This window comes from Lycorma delicatula, chromosome 2, assembly GCF_047948215.1.
Source record: "Lycorma delicatula isolate Av1 chromosome 2, ASM4794821v1, whole genome shotgun sequence".
In the NCBI taxonomy this organism is placed as follows: Eukaryota; Metazoa; Arthropoda; class Insecta; order Hemiptera; family Fulgoridae; genus Lycorma; species Lycorma delicatula.
Genome location: NC_134456.1, coordinates 217,462,069 through 217,484,460, shown reverse-complemented (window position 1 = coordinate 217,484,460; position 22,392 = coordinate 217,462,069). Strand labels below are relative to the sequence as shown.

The window sequence follows — 22,392 nt, the reverse complement described above, 5'->3', positions numbered from 1 at the left end:
TTTCACACGATAAAAAATCTTCCATTTCATATTCCCATGTTCAAGCATCAATTTGATGACATATAATGCATCATCAACCACCAAGCATCATCAATATATAAAATATGAAAATGATGAAGGTAAATATCCGTCTCGGCCTTTCATCTGGAGGTCACCGGTTCGAATCCCGGTCAAGCATGGCATTTTTCTTACGAAAAAAAATTCCATTTCCGTAGAAAAGCTTCAAGTTTATTTATAGAATTAATTCATTACGGAAAAAAGAAGATCTATAAACATGTAAAAGGAAAAAAATAACATAGAGGAAATACAAAAACATTTTTGTAGAAGAAAAAATTTGAAATCCAATATGGATAATAGAGTAATAATTGGGGAAATTGGTCAATTTCTACTTCCCCAATCCTCTTTATTCAAGACAATTCTTGAATAAAGAGGATTATTCGGTTGTAATAAAGAGATGTAATAAAGAGATTAGTCGGCTGCTGATATGTTAGAACACACGAATCTAGGTGTTGTAGGAGTGCATAGCGAATAGTAATACTGCATTCCTGCTAGACCAAAAGCTATTAGTACCGAAAGACCTTCAGTCAACAGACTGAAGTGGAATAACACCGGGAGAAAGACGTAAAAATATTTTTAATCTCCCAAGGAATAATCCAATTAAAAAATATTATTCAAAACTCGATCTATAAGACCGGATCGCAATCCCCAACTCCTTCCATTTTAAAATTAAAATAAATATATAACCGCCATTAAAAAATTAAATACCCGCCAGATAATTAGAAAGACCCAGCAGCAAGGAAACGATGCCCAGGCTCTGCGATTAGTCGACTGATAAATATCCCCTGATACCGTTGCGATCGGATAAGAATAGTATTGTGTTATAATACATACGACTAAGGAGTTCATCATGATTGTACTTTGTTTAGCAAAGTATAAAGTGTAACAATTTTCTGTCCTACGGTTAAATGAGAGAAGCCGGTTTATGTTTTAATTGTGAATAAAAAACTAGTCATTTTATCCAATCTTATAAGTGTAAGCAGGTTTCCTTTTTTAGATAATAGAAGTAATCCTTGGAATAATTTTATTATTAACTAGCTGTATTCGCCACGCTTCGCTGTGGCACATTGTGGTTGCATGGATGAGAAATGAGAAACAAAACAAAGCATACGTTTCATAGAAGTTTAATTTTGCAATACTTGTGGATATACAATATTTTTTGTTTTTCTACTGTCTGCGTAGATATAAAGGCTATCTGGTTTGCCGACTCGGGAACACGCATATACAGTTGTCCATGTGAGAAGCAATCCACATCTAAATCTAAACCACACAATTCTAAAGATTCACCTTGAGCTTTATTGATTGTGATTGCAAATGCCAATCGAATTGGGAATTGCAATCTTTTTAATTAAAATGGTGTATCGGTCGGGATCATGGGTATTCGAGGAATGAGGACATCTTCACCTTTGAAAGGCCCCATTAAAATCGTTTCTTCCACTACGTTATTCATCAATTTCTTAACTGCAAGTCGCGTGCCGTTGCAGAGTTTTGGCTGATTAATATTCAGAAGCACGATAATTGGCACACCTATTTTCAATTTTAATATGTGTGGTGGCATCCCTGGCAGATCAAGTTAGTTTAAAAATTCCGTTGGATAATTAACTACTTCATCTGCTTCCACAACGGTGTCTATCGACTTATATGTAATTTCCTCACTTTGAATGCCGGATTGAATAACATTATTAAGTTGATAGACATCTTTATTCTTTGCGGCAAGGATAGCTCGTTCACTTAGCCGATCGTGATTTCAATGATTAATTTGAATATCAGGAAATACTTTTTCGATCAGTTCTTCTTTCGATGTTACTAAATTACAAAAATATCAGGAAATGAAATTCGTCTAAACGTCTCATCGACTGGACACGCATATTCATAGTCAACTGCAATGTACGTACGTGTCGCCACACTGTTGAATATTTCAGTCAAGCATTTATTTCGTCTGCTGGTGTCGATCGAGAAATTACAGGCAATGTTTGCCTAAAATCTCCTGCGAGCAATATCAAAGCATTCCCGAATGGTTGAACGTTTCCACGCAAATCTCGTAACGATCGATCAAGAGCTTTAAGCGATTTTTTATGTGCCATCGTGCATTCATCCCAAACAATGAGTTTACATTTTTGTAATATTTTTCCTATACAGGATGCTTTAGAAATATTGCACGTGGGAGTCTCGATGATTTGCATGTTTAATGGCAACTTCAGAGCTGAATGCGCAGTCCTTCCACCTAGTAACAATGTCGCAGCTATTCCAGACGAAGCAAGAGCTAAGGCTATGTCATTTTTTGATCGAACCGTTGCTAGAATCAATCGTGGAATGTTTTCCCAGTTCCTCCTGGCGCATCCAAGAAGAAGGTCCCTGCAACTCCGTCATTTATCATTTGCATTATGCGATCATAAATGCCTTTCTGTTCACGCGTTAATTTGGGAATGTTTGATTGGAAATATGACTGAAGATCACCAATGTTGTAACTCTGTTCACGGCGTAAATCCACATCAAATGAAACAATCGCAGCTCGGGTAGGTGCTGGCATTCCCAATTGACTAAGAACTTTATTTGCATTAGCTAAGCACTTGTCTTCAATATTTATCAATGGTTCGTTGTAAATGCCTTCTGTAACTTCAGATAAAAGTGAATATTTAACCAAACAAAGGATTTTTTGGTCATTATGTAGGGATATTATTTTCTGTGCATTTGGTTATTTCGACTTTTTTTGTTTGCATAGTCTTAAGTCTATCTGGGCAATAAGAAAGTTGAGTGTTTTAATTTATTTACTGTAAGTCATCCTTCTTGGTGGCTTTCCTTTTTGTTTTGGTGTTTTTTTTTTTTTTTTTTAATAAAATACAGATGTTTTAGCTGTTAAATATAATTCAAAGAAATTTGGTCGTTGTGTTTGACAGCGGCCACCTTGCATTGATCTGATTGGTTTTCCTTTGTTTACATTTACATCTGATTTATTAGCCTTTTTTTATTAAAAAATTGTACAAATTAAAAATAGATAGATAGATTTATTAAAAATAGATGAAAACAATCTTTGATGCGGGTTATATATCGTGCTAAAATTTGAGCTCAATCGGTGCAGAACATTTTGAGTTTTTGAAACGTACACAAACGAACTTAACATTTTTATATATATATAGATTTTATAGTTGTAATTTCATTGTGATAATCGCTTCTTAATTTTGAATTAATTTTCATTAGTTATTTTCAGTTTCATAATAGTCAAAATTATTGTTTACAACCTAAATAATTTTTCAAATAAAATATGTAAAAGCAAAAAAAGTATATATTGTAAGAATTTTAATCTTTCAATATTCTTTTTGAAACCGTAACATGCGACCATATAATGGTTTATAAGGCAGTAACATTTTAGACATGTGATTCGAAATGTCCGCTGTAAAAAAAATTAAAATAATTTGATATCTTCAGATGGAATTTGAAGAAATCAGACTAAATAGAATAAAAAAAAATTACTATATTTTATGTAAATCAACCGGATATAATGAAAATAATTCTGATTTCGAGCGGGAAACAAAAGCGATAAATGTAAAGAGAATGCCGTAGGCTAAGCTGGAAGGATGACGTGAAGCAAACAATGATGAGAAGAGAAGAAAAGAAAACTTTGCAATATAAATTGTATAGATAGACGGAAGTAGAAAAATATGAATAGGAGAGCAGTAAAATTTAGAATAACTTATTAAAAGAAATAAAAATGAAGAAACATTTAATATTTAAGAAATATTGTTATTTAGTATTGGTAAAAGTTGGTCGCATATCATTTATAAATTAAAATCTTTGAAACAGAATTGTAAAGAAAATATTAACCTAATTTTCGAAATGTATTTGATATATTATTTAAATGCGACTCTACCTTTCAAAGGAAGGTTCTGAGTAAGAGCCCTGATAAGAGATAGAGGTTTTCGTTAGGTACAAAATTAATAATCATTCATCACATTATTGGGCGTCAGCACTTATAACTTGAATTAGTAAATGGAAAAGACTATCAGTGTATAATCTAAATAACATATTTTCAGAATAGTAAAATTTAAATAAATTATATAATTTTAATTTAACTAGGTAATTTTTTTCTACGAAAAGAAAACTGATAGAATTAAACGAAATAAACTAGCAGTTGTATAAAAAATGTAACAACGTATTTTTTGTATTCCTGAAAAAAAGCTGACAACGCAATTATAGGACATTCCCGTCACAGCGTTCCGGGAAAGGCCTATAACTGTGGGTTGTTTCTGATACACAGCTTATACACAAATACACATACGACCTGTTTTAAAATATTTATCATTTTATTTAAATATAATATTTTTTTGTTTATTTAATTCAATGATTCTAACTACAGCGCGTACGCATACAGTATTTAATTCGCGTTGCTGTGGCGGTACTATCGGCGACGGTCGGCACTAACTAAACTAATTTCACAACTAACATAGAACAAATTTCGCTTATAAGGTCGGCAGACTGGTGTAGCCGCGAGGCATAACGCACCAGGTACAGAGTCAAGTGGGCGATTGAGTTTGACACTCAGTCAAATCAAGTTACTTTCTTACACTTAAAATGTTATTCATTTATTTAATTCTATCGCTCACCAATGACTTCACAATATAGCAGACAACAGCAATTTTTTTGTTTTGGGGGGGGGGATTTTGCAAAAAATATTTTTTTACAAATATTGTTATTTTTTAATTGTTACCTAATGTGCCTAAAAAAAAAAAAATACAACCTTAATTAGGCGAAATCTCGAGATACTGAGGTTGACCTTGCTGTACAGCCTCACCCCCTTGACCTTTAAAGTTGAAATTTTAACAGCATCAATGTCCCATATATAAAAATAATCTGGCTACGTTTGGTTAAAATCGGTCCAGTAGTTTTGGAAAAATAAGTTGATTTAGAGGCCAACACCAAACATACAGACGTACATATGAACATTAACATCCGGAAATTTTTCATCCGGTTTTTGGGTACCTCAGGTACCAAAAAGGCAATATCCGTTGAAAATCGCTTATGTCCAATACGTTTACAATAGTTTCAATACTTTGATTCCAATACAATGATTGTATTGTATTAACTTGGATTACAATACTTTCTCTTCTAGACCTATAGCGCTAACTAGACGGGAAAGTAATACAAATTTGTAATATACAAAGTGTTAATCCTTGTAAAGTTAGAGGCTCAACCTTTAAATAGCTGTTCAACAGTTATATATACAAAAACCTGCACGCCCTCCAGACCTATGGTAGTGCAATTAAAAACGTTTAAACGGAAAGGACATACGTGGGACATATAACTTAAAAGGATAAAGAAAACAAAACTTTTCATATAAAAAAAATTTGGGTTATGAAAACTCTAACCAAAATGGCGACCATTTAATAATATTTTTTATATATTTTTAAGAGTGATCTACAGTACATTCCGAGTAGTGATTTCTTACTAAAGAAATAGATCGTTTTGAGATCGGAGCATTTTCTAAATTTGACTTTTTTAGTGTTTCATTGTAAAGTTCTGTAATGTAGACCTACTTTTAAAACTAGGTGTGAAAAAAATTGAAAAGGTCAAAATTTTTGTTAGGGTTGTCATTTCCCGAATTTTTGTAACTCAAGATTTCAGTTTTTCATTGCTTTTTAAAAAGATTTATCACTAATTCTACGCTTTTCATTTAACATTTTTGAGTTGATCTGACTGGGGGCTCAGGGTTTGATGTTATCATAACAAAAATAGATCGTTTTAAGACAGGTAGATTCAATAAATTAATCTTTTTTACATTAATTTTAAGAGAAATTAAATAATGTATGTAAAAATAAAAACAGCATATTTTTATCAGATTTGTACAAACATGCATGAATTTATTTATTTATCCATATTGACTCTGTTATTTAAATAACAAAGAGAGTTAAGTAGTTTTATTGATTATGTTATTTGCTTGTTTTAAATTGTAATTTTTGTTGATTTTTTTTTTTATTAAAATTATATTCAGATGAATTCCTCATATATACTCATTTAATTTTAAGGAAATTGAATGCAGTAACCATATATAAAGACCATGTAATAAATATGTATATAATTAAAAATGTAAATGTTTGTTTATTCAGAATCTTAAAACTTTGAAAGTTCCTCACCGATTACTTTGAAATTTTGACACAACGTTGCATTCGAATGCACGTGTGTCACACGTGTCACACCTGTGACAGGTAAAAACATGTTTTTTTTTAAAAACAGCGCTATCTGTTGGGACGTAAAAGCAGCACACGCTATACTAAATATTTTACGATTCCATTTCAGTGTTTCCGATAGATGTGTCCGCTGTAGAAAAAAAAACTACTGGACCGATTTAAGCGCCGGGAAAAAGGGAAAATCGAAAAAGGTAAAAGGGAAGAAGGGGAAAATGGAAAAAAGAAAAAATGAAAACGGGGAAAAGGAAAAACTGGAAAAGGAAATTCAAAGGGGAAAGGAGAAAGAAGAAAATGGGAAAGGGGGAAAGGGAAATAGAAATGGGTGAAGAAAGTGAAAGGGGGAAGAAAAGGGGAAGATGGGGACTGGAAAGGAAATGTGATAAAATTTAAAATGGAAAAATGAAAATGGGGAAAAGGGAGAAAAGGAAAAGGGAAAGGTTAAATTTTGTAAGTTCCGTTATGTTCATTTTGTTAATGTTTTATCAAACTTTCAATTGTTTTTATTTATACATTTTTATATAAAATATATAAGTATATAGTATATATATATATATATATATATAGCAAAGAACTGCCAGTTCTGCTTGTTAATAAATAATTTATTGTGGTAAACTCGGTCACATGTCAGACTTCATTACAGATAAGATCACTCAGTTAAAATATAGTCCTTGATGATTTTAGTAAAAAACGAGATTAGTGCCAGAGCACTAATCTCGTCAATCGCCGATTACATCGCAGTTTTTGGTTCGATTTTGTCGGTCTGAATACTGGGCCCGCTACTCCGCTCTTAGTCGTGCATATTTATGCGACCATTTCTAAAGTCTTGACAACATTGTCTAACCTTTTCCTTCACTCATTATTGTAGGTCCATACACTAGGCAAAACTCCCGATGAATTTCAGCAACTGAAGATCCTTTTGCACACAAAAAAGGATTTCCTGCCCAAGCGAATAAATGAAGCTGCCCCTAACTCCAAATTGTTAATTTATAATAAAAATAAAAGATCACAGCGCCCATTTCACAACTGGTGGAAGAATCGAATATCGCACACATTGCGATCTGTTTTCACCAGCGAGCAAACGACTACTAATTCAAAACAACTGCAGTGGTTTTGTAAATAGCCGACAGATGGCCCTGCATGCGTGAAACTGTGTTCAGACCCGCTGATATTTAAATGTAAGGCGATCGCCCTTACTTTATGAATTTGCATTGTATGAGATGTTGAATCCTTGTATTCTTTAATGAGGGGTTTCTCTTCACGTGAGTTTCATGAATCAAATTTACTTATGATCCTCTATGAGCTACCGATTGTAAATACTAACAGATAGATAAAAAAATAAAAAAAGTTTCTCGTTATTATTGAACGATCCTAGTAAGATTTGGTACCCCCCCAAAAAAACTGTAACTTATTAAAAATTAACGGGAATAATATCCCTGATTATTCTTCATTAATGAAAATGAAAATACCACAGTTTGTTCTAATCTACAATTCTTACTCTTTTTTTGATATATTATTATGTATAATTTATTTTTTTGCAGGAGCACCAGTAGTATCACCAGTAAATAGGACACTCCGCACAATTGCTGGACAACGTGTTCTATTATCGGTGGAGTTCTGCGCCAATCCGCCCCCAACAAGAGCCCTTTGGCTGACTGAATCACGTGTTCTTAGACCAGGCCATACGGAGGATCGTCTCCATGCACACAACCTTACCGTAAGTAAATAAAAAAAATAATTATTATTTATCAAAAAAAGAAATATTTTGTTTTAGATGTATTTTCAACACTAATTAACTATATGTTTAAATACTTTAAGGGAAGTATTGCTTATACTCGTTAAACTTTTTTATATTTATTATTAATTACTGTTTCATTTGATTTAATGTTCCCACAAAAAAATTTTGCTTATTTCTTTGAGTTTTGTGCAAGGTATTGTATTTAAAATATTAATTTTTACGAATGATAGAATTTAAAAGAACAGTAAATATTGGAATTATATTTATTTGTTGTATTAAGATTTATTTTAGGGGAAAAAATGTTATATAAATGTACAACTAGAAAAAGTATAATATTTTATGGTAATAATAATTGATGAAGAAAACCTATTTTACTTTCTCGTACGAAGTAAAGGAATTATTGTGATTGCGAAACATTTCGGATTTCAGATTTCAACGGAAATATCCATTTTGACTAGTTTCGGCGTGACGTCTGTACGTACGTACGTATGCATCTCGCATAACCCAAAAACGATTAGCCGTAGGATGTTGAAATTTTGGATTTAGGTTTGTTGTAACGTCTAGTTATGCACTTCCCCTTTTAATTGTAATCGACTGGACCAAAAGTGGACAAAAAACCCAAAATTCAAAAACTGGTTTTTGAACATTTTCATAACTGCAGTAATAAGCTTCATCGAGAGCTTTTCAACGATTTGTCATAAGTGGTACTTATTTTCATCGGTTCCAGAGTTACAGCCAAATAAAATTTTAATTAATGAAATATTTGGATCTTACAAGGAGAAGGGAATCGGTTCGAATCAGACTTCAGCACCGTTTTTTAACTTGTCTTTTTTTTTATTTAAATATATTGATTTATTAATAATTATTAACTGCTGATTGTAAAAAAATTGTACAATAAATAATAATTCAATAATAACACTAAAAAAAAAAATGAAAAACTATCAGAAGTTATTAATCAAATAAAATTTTAATTAATTTTCATTTTAAAAATTGGGTATATGTAATTTAATAGGCGTACAAGGAAGTAATGTAATGTCCACATCTGATTTTTTGACTAAATGAACTTGAAACATCGACGTTTGCTAAAACCCTGACTTCCAAAATATTTGTTGATCGCTATACTTTTCCTTTATTACTTCATCATAGTTTATAAATCTTTACTTAGTACTTTTATATTTCAAGTTGTTCAGAATTTCGTTCTTTGCCCTGAAAACTGTTCGCTTTTCATATCGTTGTATTTGTGGTATTTGTGCATATAGGATTTATTTTAATAAGGTAGTTTGCAAAAGTGGACTTATTAGTGAAGTAAATTGCTTTTATGTGTTTTCATTGAATATTTTTTAAAAGCTGAGGTCTGTTTGTCCTATGTAGAACTTATAAATGTAGCAGTTTCCGATTGAGTTTGTATACTCTCAGAGAAATAAAATTTGTTGGACAGCAATAAAGACTAAAGGTGAAATGTTTTGCACCACATTTTTTTTAAAAGTTGTTCTGCAATTTTTCGAACGCTTTCAATATTATTACGTTATATAATAAACTTTCTTACAATTATTATAACTTCGTTTACCTAGGTAATACAGTTTACCAATAATCAGTATTTACTAGTTCATTAGCTTCAAGTAATCAGCTGGTACATTTACTTATATCATTTTGGTATTTATTGTTAATGTAAAACCATTTTTTTTTCACCATTTTAAAATTTTTCTTGCACAGATTATTTTCTCCATTTCGTTATTTACGTCCCCAATACATCCATGATTTTATGAAAGTTGTTGAAATCTGCATGTAATCCTCAAATTGCGACACATGTTTCCTTAAATCATGAAACAAATGGTGCTATTCAAAATAATAGAACATTTTTTTTTTATTACTTCATTCTCTCACTCCTTCATTATTCTTTCCAAAGTTTAAATTTTAAATAAATATTTTCACAAAGAATTGTCTTCCATAACAGTTTTGAACACAGCGTTTTTGCTATGATAGTCATGCGTACATAACATTTGCTTTGTTCCTCTGTGTTACATACAGCACGCCACGTCACCTACTCTGTCCGTATGTTTGTATCCGTGTATAGCACGAAATCGGTATACAAAAAATGGGTAATTATGTTTTCATGACTTTTCAAAAATTAAGATTACTCCCATCATAATTTTAAAAATCCCTTTCTGCACGCCGGAAGGCGGAAGTAGATTTTACCGGTACTTAGTCGGGGATAAAAGAGATTTTCACCTTAGAATTAAGAAAAACATCAAATTAACTCAATACGACAATGGTTGCACGTGAAAGAAAGTTTCACATGTTTAGCATACGACAAGCCCCATTTTATAATTCCAGCAACATTTTGGTCATCCCTTGTCGTAAGGGTTGGTCATATCAAAGATTGTTTGACAAAAAGACAAAAATTTTAGGTAATCTTCAGAGGACTAACGAACACTTTAACCCGATTCGATACTGTGTCTATTAAGGGAGGTATAATTTTTTTTGTCTGCGAAACCCCATTTTTTCCATCCGCTTGGCCAATGATTGGTGATATCAACAAACTTTTTTGACAAGTTTTAGGCCCTAACCCAAAGATTAGTAAGAACTTTAAACAAATTCTATATTTTACTTAATAAGAAACTTATAGCGATATTTTGTTTTTTGAAAAAAGCCCCCCCCCTACTCTATTTCCATTACCCCCGGTCCAATTTTGCCCATTAACGAACTCGATAAAAATTTTCGGTCGTTATATTTTATGTATCAATTTGAAAATGATTGGCGCAAAATTACGGTAGTTATCGTGTCCACAAGAAAGTAAAAAAAAAATATATATATATATAAATTTTGAACTGACGGTGGTTTTGGGGCCTGGTGGATGTGAAACGCGAAGATATGTCAAAATTTTCCGAAAGTTGAATCATGGTACCCATTACAACAGGTAGCTTTCTTATAAAATCTACCTAACATTGGAATTATTTTATATGTATTTTTACTTTCCTGTCTGGATTGCACTATAATAGAGCTATTGATAGCTCTAGAAGGGAAAATATTGCAATCAGTCCAATTTAATTATATGGGTTTTCACCGGATCTTGACGTTTTGACACCTAAGGAACCCAAAATATCGGATTGAAATTTTGCGGATGTTAATGTTCGTGTCTACGTGGATGGGCGCGTGTGTGTGTTCGGTGTTGGTCTCTAAAGAACCTTATATCTCCAGAACTACTGGACCGATTTTGACCAAACTTGGTTAGATTTCTTCTATATATGGAGCACTAATGCCATTAAATTTTTAATTTAAAAGAACATAGGAGTAAGGCTGTAAAGCAAAGTCACCCTCGGTACCTTGAGATTTCGCCTAATTAAGGTCATTTTTTAATGATTAAGAAATAACAATATATGCAAAAAATGTTTTGCAAATTCGTACCCCCACCATAAAAAAATCCTCTAAACTTTGAAGCTTTGTTGTGGTAGCTATGATGTTTTTTTTCATTGCAATTTCTTCTATTCTCGTTTAATGACGCATATAAATTAATATTTACTTAATTTGGAGCCTAAACCCTGCTAAGGTGCCGGACTCGACCAAAAGTCATACATTCATTAATATTTTTCTTCTGTCCTATTTTATTGTAATCAAACTGCTTTAAAAAAAATATTATTTATAATTGAATTTTGGGGTTCGCGCAGAATTTAACATATATGGTCGGATGAGATATCAATTTATACATTTTTAAGGGCTCTGAAAACGATTTTAATATTTAAAGTTGTTGAAACAGAAGCTTTGTTTTATAAATATCAGATTTTAAATATGCAGTTTTAACCACAATATTATTATCTTGTAATTATAACATGAAATTTTTTCAATATATCATATACGTATTAATTATATTTTATTTATTAGTTGCGTGACGGGAAAGTCCTACAAGAGTATCTTCAGCTTGATTATTTCCTTGTACGAAGTAAAGGAAGTACTGTGATCCCGAAAAATTTCGGTTTTCAAATTTGAACGGAATATCCATTTTGACCAACCCTGAATCCATTTTGACTAATTTTGGAGTGTGGTCTGTACGTACGTACAGACGTCTTGTGTACGTCTGTATCTCGCATAACTCAAAAACGATTAGCCGTAGGATGTTGAAATTTTGAATTTAGGACTGTTGCAATATCTAGTTGTGCACCTCCCCTTTTTAATTCTAATCAACTGGACCAAAAGTGAACAAAAAAGCCGAAAATCCATAAACTTTGATTTTGGACTTTTTAACTGCAGTAATAAGCCCTCATTGAGATCTTTTCAACGATATCCCATAAGTGATACTTATTTTCATTAGCTCCAGACTTATAGCCAATTAAATTTTTAATTAATATAATATTTGGATCTTACACGGGGAAGACACAATGGTTGGAATCCGACTTCATTTCCGACTTTTTTTTTTAATTTAAATATATTGAACCTCTGATTGTAAAAAAAACAAAACATTATAATAAATAATAATTCAATAATAGCAATAAAAAAACTATGAAAAAAATCAGAAGTTATTAGTGATATAAAATTTTTGTATTTTTCATTTTAAAAATGTGTATGTGACATATACACATTGCATATACTATATGCAATTTAATAGGCATACAAGGAAGTCATATGGTGTCCACAAAAGATTTGGTGAAACATCTGATTATTTAATATTAATTGAAAATTATAGTTTAGAATCGTATTATTTTTATTTACGCATTTGTTTTAGTCTACTTGTTAATAAATATCGCTATAAAATTTAGTAACCTCCCGTTTCGTTTTTTTTTTTAATTTTGTTAATGAGTACATCATAATAATTTAAAAAACATAGTACAGTGTGATTCTTTAGTCCTGTTACCCAATTGTTAATGTCTGGTAATTTTTTTCTACGAAAGGGAAATTTTGTTTTGTTGCCCTACTCAACCGGTATAGATACGGCAATCTGAGTTGATTCTCCTTGAGGTGTGTAAATTTTTGTGCCGTTTCCGGTCGTGTAACGAACAGAATGTCTTTCACCATAAAACAACGAGTTTGCATTCTTGAACAATATTTTGCTACGAAATCGTACGCGAGTGTAAAAGAATCATTTCAAATTAAATTTGTTGGTATTCCTCCGCCGAAAAAATGTCAATTTCTAGGCTAGCAAACCGATTTCGAGAGGCAGGTAGTGTCTGCAACAGAAAACGTAGCGGTCGACCGACTCGCTTGTCAGATGATGTTTTAGAGAATATGAAAACAAGATTGCTCAATTCTTCCACGGAAGAGTTTACGAAAACTTTCCACGCAAGTCAGTTTGTCATATTCGAGTGTTCAGAAAGCTGCTAAAAAATTTGAAATTGTATCCGTATCGCGTACGATTAGTTCAAGAGCTTCAGCCTCCAGATTTAAATAAGCGATTGCAATATTGCCGTTGGTTTAGGTCTCTCATAAACGATAACGGAATCGATTTTTTAAACACGGTGTTCTTTAGTGATGAAGCTTGGATCCATCTCGACGGTTATGTGAACAGTCAAAACTGTCGAATTTGGGCGATTGAAAATCCTAACGCTTTACAAGACAATTCTTTGCATCCAGTAAAAATTGGTGTGTGATGTGCGATATCTCGTCATCGTATAGTCGAACCCATATTCTTCGAACAGACAGTAAATGGTAAAGTATACAGGAATATTATGCTTCAATTTGTGTCCCTCCTGGAACCTCAAGAACGGTATTGCTGGTTTCAGCAAGACGGCGCTACATGCCACACGTCTCGAGAAACCGTAGATTTTCTGCAAGAGTTCTTTGATGATCGAATAATAAGCAAGGGCTTATGGCCTCCAAAGTCCCCAGATCTCACATCTCCTGACTACTTCTTCTGGGGGGCACATTAAGTCCGAGGCCTTCAAAAACAGTCCTCACACTATTAATGAACTTAAAGTCAATATTACAGACTTAATCACGAATATTTCCAATGCAACTCTTAAAAATGTTTCTGCTAATATGCTGAAAAGAAATTGTGCGTGTATAACCGCAAGGGGTGGGCATTTTGAGCATATTCTTTAACAATTATGTAAGTAATAGCTTTTTATTAAATCTCTTTTGTAAATAACAAATACATTTTTTTATTCCACCTAAATTTCCCTTTCTTAAATTATATTTAAAATTGGGTAACAGGACTAAAAAATCACTCTGTATTAGATAGAAATAAGACTTACATTTATTTAAAGAGTAATAAAGGGACTTTTACTGTAACTTAATATTTCAGGTCAGATTGTTGAATTGTATAAATATTTACTGTTAATAAAAACTAATGTTTTAGAAATTGTAACTGTCCAATTTATTAAAGAATTGGATGATCGTATCTCACTTTCAAATGAAATAAGTTTAAATGAACTGCAGCCAAAAATGTGTATATGTAATTTAATAGGCGTACAAGGAGATTATGTAGTGTCCACATCTAATTTTTTTTTAAAAATAGAAAATTTTATTTGTTCTGAGATTTTTTTGGACAATTTGGAAGTTATTGAAATTTTAATTCAAACCATATATGTTTAATCACTACATAAACACTGCGTGCTATTGAATTACTTTTATAAATTAACTATTACAAAAATTATTATTTGTCTGTATCTATGCAATAAATGAATTCATGTATGAATTAACTAACTTTGTTATTATTTAATAGTTATTATTTAATAGTAGATATTTTATCTTAAAAAGTTATAAATATATAGATTATAATCTTATATTTAATCATCTGAAGAGGTATTTAGAACCAAAATACTCTTATTAGAGATTGGCATTAATGATAATAATTAATACCTAAAGACAATAGATCAATTATCGAGTACTCCCGCCATATTAGAGCTTGATTATAGTAGAATACAAGTTTAACATAGATCGGAAGAGACTACGGGAGAACACGATGATGGATAGAGAGAGAGAATGTAAGACAAAGAAGGAACGATTAAGGTAAGTTAGGTACATGTCACTGACGCAAAGCTTAGGGTAACGAGATTAATTACAATCACGTTCCATTGTTATCACTAGCATATAGATAGGTAGTGAAATAAATGAAATAACACTGTTGCTTCGGATACCGCAACGTATATAAAGAGATTTACAAATATCTATGACGTACATTTGTTAAGTAATTTATATCAGAAGTTTTTTATTACTTTTCCATTTTAATGGCTAAATGTCAATTTTAGTTAAAAGAGAAGAACATATTTTTATGTACTCAAATCCCACCCTACTAAAGAGCATTTGTACGTGTGTCTGTCTATGTGTTTGTCCATCCCCCTCAGCTTAGCACCGGACTGTACCGATCACTGGCGGAAAATCCCGATTCGTGAATATCAATTTCTAGAGTTAAATTTCTAATTTAACTCGTTATATCAATTTTCGTCATTCAAAAAAAATATTTTTACACAGAAGTAATCAATTTTGGACACCTAATAATCCCATTCCAAGACGCCGCCCGCCAGGGCAACCAGCCTGGAGGGCGTGCCTAGGCACACCTCTGCAGCTAGTAGAAAATAAAACTCTCAGATAAATCAAGATAAATATAATATTAATCTTAAATTGTGAAATTCTAAATTGAAGTTCAAGATTTTATTTTTATTTTTTTTAAATCGATAGTTAATTAAGATAGATCTATATAATTTCTAAATATTAAGAATTAGATAAATAAACGGATCTTTTATTCTGATCGGTTTACAAGACGTTCGAAAATTTGCTGTGCATTAGAATTATGGAGGTGTAATGACGAGACTTTCTTAATTATTATTTAACTTTTTTATTCCATTATTTTATGGAAACGGATATTGTAATAACTGAAATGGAATATAAACTGTGAAATAGAATATATTAACTGGTGTAGAATATGACTTCCTCCAACAATAATGCAACACCGCATTCGTTTGAATTTGTTTTCAAAGAATTTAACCAGCTGACATACTGGAATGTCTGTTGTGGTTATTGCTGTTTTTAGTGTGTCAGTCGTGTGCGTGGTCTGTTGCGATACAGTACATCTTTCGCTACCTTCCATATAACGTAATCTGAAGGAATCAGATCGGGCGATCGTGCAAACCGCAAACCCCCTAGAAATAATTCGTTTAACAAAGACATTTTTTTAAAAACGTCATTGATCTGTTAGCTGTGTGCGCTGTGGTTCCACTTTTTTGAAACCAACCGCGATTGATTTCCACGTCTGTTAACTGACTAATGAAGTTTGTTAAAACAGTACAATAACAATCACTATTAAGTGTACTTTCGAAAAAGATTGGACCCTCAATGGGCGTTCCACTCACACCAATCCTGACTCCAATTTTTGTATAAAGATTGTTCTTATAATTCATGGGGGTTAGTTATCGACCACAGTAGTGTACTTTGTAAATTAATATACCCTCCCAAATGACACTGGATGTTACTTACATATACGCTTCATCCGTAAAAAATGTAATGTCAAGGATACCTACGGAATATGGTCGATAAAAATTTAAACCATCTACAATAATTTAGTCTTTTGCCATGATCTGTAGGTTTCACTTGAACACACATTACTTTTTAGGGAAAAGTTTCAGTTCTTTTCTTACAGCTTTATGTACGGTAACATGTCCGATATCTTCTGCTGGGCTAACTTACGCATTGACTTTGATGTACTTTCGGCCATAGCATCCAAAATATCAAGCAGCTTCTTTTCGTTTAGTTTAGGTGGTCTTCCACTCCGATTTGCCTCTTCAACGAAGCCTGCTGCCCGAAATATTTCTGTAAGAGTTCAAACTGCATTGCGGTGAGGAACAGGAGTCTTTGAAAACTTTTCAGGCAACTTGTATTTCACCAAATCAGTAGACTTGTCACTTTCGCGAAAGACGTTTTCAACGAAAAAATGCGTTCTTTTACCGAATAATTATTACGTCTCTCGAAATTGTTGATTCCGTTAAACAAACAACATGAAATGAAATGAACCATGTTTAATCGCAACTCAACAACTGACGTCTTGGTTTTTTACTGTGCAACGGCCAGCGAACTCATAGGAGAACTCTTTGTTAGATGTCAGCCTGTATCCTTTCTCTGTTATCATGGATTTTCCTTAATAAGTTTCTTTCGATCTTGAAAAATTTTCGAGATGGTGTAATGTTTCAATGTTATATAAGATCACTGTTCTTACTACAGTTGTTTTAATTTCGTTATGGTGGAGAATTTTTTCTTATTGTAGATATATTTGGAGATAAATCTATGCTCCTCCATTTAAATATTTATTTTAATTTTTTTTAATAATAAATTGGTAAAAATATTTTTTAATTCATTCGATAATTTATTAAAAGTAGTTTTGGAGCCATAATGTGACTATTTCCTGTAAGCAAAAATATTATGTTGTTGAGCTACATGAAACCAGTTCAGTTATCTTAATTTGACGTATCTCTCCATTAAAAACAAATGGTCCGTTGGTTGGTTTGTTGTATGTGCTTACATTTCTATTTTAGCTATTGGCGTAGATCGGACAAGTGGTCGGCCGGGCGGCTGCGCGCAGCCGTTGTTGAACGTACTGTCTAGCAGAATAAATTGAACAATCGTATAATAAATATTTTTATAAATTATATTAAATTTAAATCAAAGATTAACAATTTTTATTAATATTTAAATTAATTATTATTCAAACTTATTAATAAAAGTAACGGATTATTAGTTAATTTTTAGGAGTAAAAAAAAGGATTCTTTATTTAACGAATTATTCAAAAATACGTTACAACAGACAGAGGGTAAGAGAACAAATTGAGTAGCAGTGAATAGGCTGCGCGCAGTTTATTGATGCACCACGAGGTCCACTCTGTACTAATAGCAGCAGAGTAAGGAACCGCAGCTGGCCCGGTAACTAACACACCACACATGAACACACACAAGACTAAACGAAGAAGACGGCATCCCTAAGCCAACTCCGTTATCAATATGATCAGCACTAAATATTTTATTTCTATTAAAAACCATTAAATTCTATCTACTTACTCCTTAAACCGATTGTATATAATATACAAAAATATTTAGAAAAATATTCTCTAACACCAATATTTATTTTCTTTAATGAATATCTGTAAAATACTTAATATTTTCACAAACATGAGGATACGAACGCGTCGAGGGTCCAGTGGATGGAGCCTCCTGGCTATAAAGAGTCGGGCTAGGGAAACCAGCCCACACCGGTTAGTTGAAAATAAATAATTCTTTATGAAAATAAGTAATTATTTGTTTGGTTTATTTATAATGTGTACACATAAAATTTATTACACGGATAGATTGGATTTTTTTATTTTTTTTTATTTTTAATTTACATACATATTATCTAAATAATTATTTTTGTATACTTTTTTCTATATCACTAATATGTTTTTCTATCTATATGATTTAAATTTGTGAAAGAAAAATTATGATTTGTTGACAATTTATTTTATCTTCTAAGAACTTTAACAACATTTTATTAAAGTTAAAATTTTACTGTAATTTTTAAGCATTAACTTAATCTTCTTAACCTCCTACTGTTTTTAAGCGGCATAACTAAAAGATTACATTAAATTTTATTTTATATTAAAACGTCTGTATGTAGGTGTAAGAATTATATAATAATTACGATAATATTATGACATTATGACAAAGCGGTGTCTTCCCCTACGGGATTGGGCTCTAAATTTCAAAATATTTAGTTTCAACAAGATTGTGTCCTGTCTCTTTTCGGTCTTCAGATAAGTGAAGTTAGGTAGATTTTATAAGAAAGTTACCTAATGTAATGGGCACCATGATTCGACTTCCAAAAGATTTCGACATATCTCTTCGCGTTTCACAGCCCCCAGACACCAAAACCATCGTCAGTTCAAAAGTTTATATATATATATATATGTATATATATATATATACAGAGTGTCCCATATAAAACGTAACCCATCAATCACTCATCCATGAAATTTCAAAAGTCAATCTTACTCCCTTACTCGTTACTGAAATGGACTCGTCCAACATCTGTACATCGCGGCGACGCAATAGAACACTACCGATAGTAACAACAATGCCATCATAACGTTCAGTATATTGCTAGAGACAAGATGGTGTTTTCGCTAGATGAACGTGTTTTCATTGTCGTGTCGTACTTCAGTACGATATCAGCGGTTGCAGTGCAAGATTTGTTTCGCCATAAGTAACCAGATAAACCAGCTCCTAACTAAACATCAGTATTAATGTTAGTTGCAAAATTTAGAGAGACCGGTTCTGTTAATAACAAGGAACAGAAAAGATCTGCGTCAGTGTTGAATACAGATACAGTAACTGAAATCAAAGACCGATTACTCGCCTCGCCAAATAAATCGATCAGACGTTTGTCTGCTGAAATTAATTTGTCTAAATCAACTGTTCATCCGGCGACCAAACGATTACAATTACGACCTTATCGCATTCAAACGGTTCATCGACTTCTTGAGCCCGACAAAGAAATACGGCTATAATATTGTCAATGGTTCCGTCGATTTCTGCGTGAGGGGATTAATGTTACGGATTCGTTATTTGTCACAGATGAAGCACGGTTTCATTTGGATGGCTACATAAACAGCCAAAACAGTAGAATTTGGAGTGCTGAAAATCCCCACGTTTATCACGAAAAACAATTATACCCGCAGAAGTTGGGCGTGTGGTGCGCGATATCGCGGAAGAAAATAATCGGTCCAATTTTTTTTTGAGTACTCCATTAATGCAGAACGATATCAGGATATTTTATTTCAGTTCATCGCACTCTTGAAAGAAGAAGACAGACACTGCTGGCTACAACATGACGGTGCGACATCGCACTACGCAGGTTCAACTTCTGATTTCGTCGAGGAATTCTTCGGTAATCGTGTTATCGGTCGAAGCTTGTGGCCACCAAGATCTCCAGATTTTACTGCGGCGGATTTTTTTCTACGGAGTTACCTCAAAGAAAAAGCCTACAGCAACAAACCACGAACACTTGAACAATTGAAAGTCAATATTGAACAAGCTGTATTAAATATCCAGCCACAAACTTTGAAAAAAGTTGCAAGAAACGCTGTAAAATGAATTGAAGCTTGTATTCAAGAAGATGGCGCTAATGAGAAGGTAATGGATGCTAATAATAAAAATTACATTTTCATTTACACATGCCTTTTTATTATTTCAATACCTACCAATATAAGGTTGGGTTGCGTTTTATATGGGAGACCCTGTATATTTCACTTTCTTGTGAACACTATAACTGCCGTAATTTTCCGCCAATCACTTTCAAATTGATACATAAAATATAACGACCCAAAATCTCGGTTGTCGTCAATGGGAAAAATCGGACCATGGCTTTTTCGAAAAAAAATATCGCTATAACTTTCTTATTAAGAAAAGTATCGACGTTTAAAGTTCCTACTGTTCTTTGGATAAATTTATCTAAGTAAAGTTTGTTAATATCACCAACCATTGGCCCAAGGAGTGGAAAAAATTGGGTTTCGAAGACAAAAACATATCATACCTCCCTTAATAATTACAATATCGAATCGATTTAAAGCGGTCGTTAATCCTCTAAACATTCCCTAAAACGTTTATCTGAAATAATTTTTGATATGACCAACCCTTATGGCAAGGGATAACCAAAATATCGCTGGAATTGTAGGATGATGGGGGTTGCCTTATGCTAAACATGTGAAACTTTTTTTCACATGCAACCATTTTCGTATTGAGTAAATTAACTTTTAGGTGGAAATCTTTTTTATCCCCTACTTAACATCGGTGAAATCTATCTCCGCTTTCCGGCGTGCCGAAAGTGTTTTTTTTTACAAATTAATCAATTTTTTCGCCTTTCGATGCTTAACAACAATTTTCACTACCAGCAAAATATAATACTACTATAATCATTAAAGGAAATTGTATAAACATGTTAACTCTCCCTGAGAGGTAAAATCCATTGGTTTTATCTATATTTAAAATAATCAATCCAGTAAATAAATTTTGAACTCGTAACGTAAAGATTTGTTTCTCATTTGAATAATTATCTTTAGGAAAGATAAAGTTAACTCTTCAATATCAACACCATGAACAATGAGTAGTTCAAAATTTTAAAACAAATCATTAATAAATAAAAGGAAGGCCCAATAGAACAATCGACGTTAATCCTTTTTTGTTTTTCCTTTTCTTTTACTTTTTTCTATAAACACAAGAATGATATAAATCAATAACGGAATACAAAGTCATGTTCATTTACCGACCATGTATTTAAAAGGGTTTTATAATTTACCGGTATGAATTTTTAGATTCTTTTTTATTTAGGTAACAAAATTATAAAGGAAGAATGAAGTAAGTTAGAGATCAAAAGTAGATTTGCATAAGCAAGAAGAGTTTTCATCCAAAAATAAATCTCTTAGTATCAAATACGGATACAACAGTAAGAAAGATATTGTTAAAAATGCTTTTGTGGAGTGCAGCGCTTTAAGGTCGTGAAACATGGACCATAAAAAAAGTTGAAAGGAAATAACAAAAGGTCTTTGAAATATGATGTTACAGAAGGTTATTGAATTTAGATGGAACGATAAAATTCAATATGAAGAATTCTTAGACGATTAGGATAGAAGAAAATGTTCAAGCAGTATCTTGCAAAGAAACGGAATAAGGTGGTATGCCATAGGGTTAGTTAATTTAATTATAAAGGGAAATACAGAGGGTTAAAACTGTAGAGGGCAACATAAAACAGACAACAGAGTGTGTAGGATTTAGTAAACATGTGGGGGATAAATGATTAGTTCAGAATAGAAAGAGGCGAAAAATATCTTAAAAACAGAAAAAAAAGTGATTATGAAATACTTCATTTATTATAAAATACACACCATTAAAAATCGTGATAAAAATTTTAAAAATAAGTAAAGTTTAAATAAGTAAATCAGTTTTTTTCCTCAACCACCTCTAAACATCTTGGTTTAAATAACTGAAATATTAGGATAATTATTTCATCATTACTGAAAGTATCATGTTTCTAAGGGTATGTAGTAACTTCATGGAATCAAAAATTTGAGTTGCTTTGCCAACATACATATTGTAGCTTTCCTAATTTAAACAAAAACATTTGAAATTTTATGATTTGTGATATTATATATATATATATATATATATATATATAATATCACAATGAAGGAATAAAATATTATATATTGGCATAATATTATATATTGGCATGTGGTGATTTGTGATATTATATATATATATATATATATAATATCACAAATCACCACGTCAGGACCCGACAGACGTTGTCCTGACGTGGCATTGTTCTGTAATAAATGCACAACACATAAATAGAAGTAACTTATTTAAGTTCAAATTAGCAGGAATTTAGACGAAATTTCATTAATATGACTATTATCAGTTTGTGATGGTTGTATTATTGTAATGGGTTTATTGATTAATTATGTTAAC

The 22,392-nt window shown here is 32.1% G+C and overlaps 1 protein-coding gene across 1 annotated transcript in view; it reads left to right on the top strand.

The window, feature by feature from the left end:
• LOC142320065 (kin of IRRE-like protein 2) overlaps nucleotides 1–22,392 on the top strand; it is a 778,306-nt gene that overhangs the window by 639,015 nt on the left and 116,899 nt on the right. Inside the window, exon 6 of the mRNA XM_075357740.1 lies at nucleotides 7,778–7,953. Within this exon, the coding sequence (XP_075213855.1) occupies nucleotides 7,778–7,953 (176 nt within the window). The remainder of the gene's footprint in view (nucleotides 1–7,777; nucleotides 7,954–22,392) is intronic.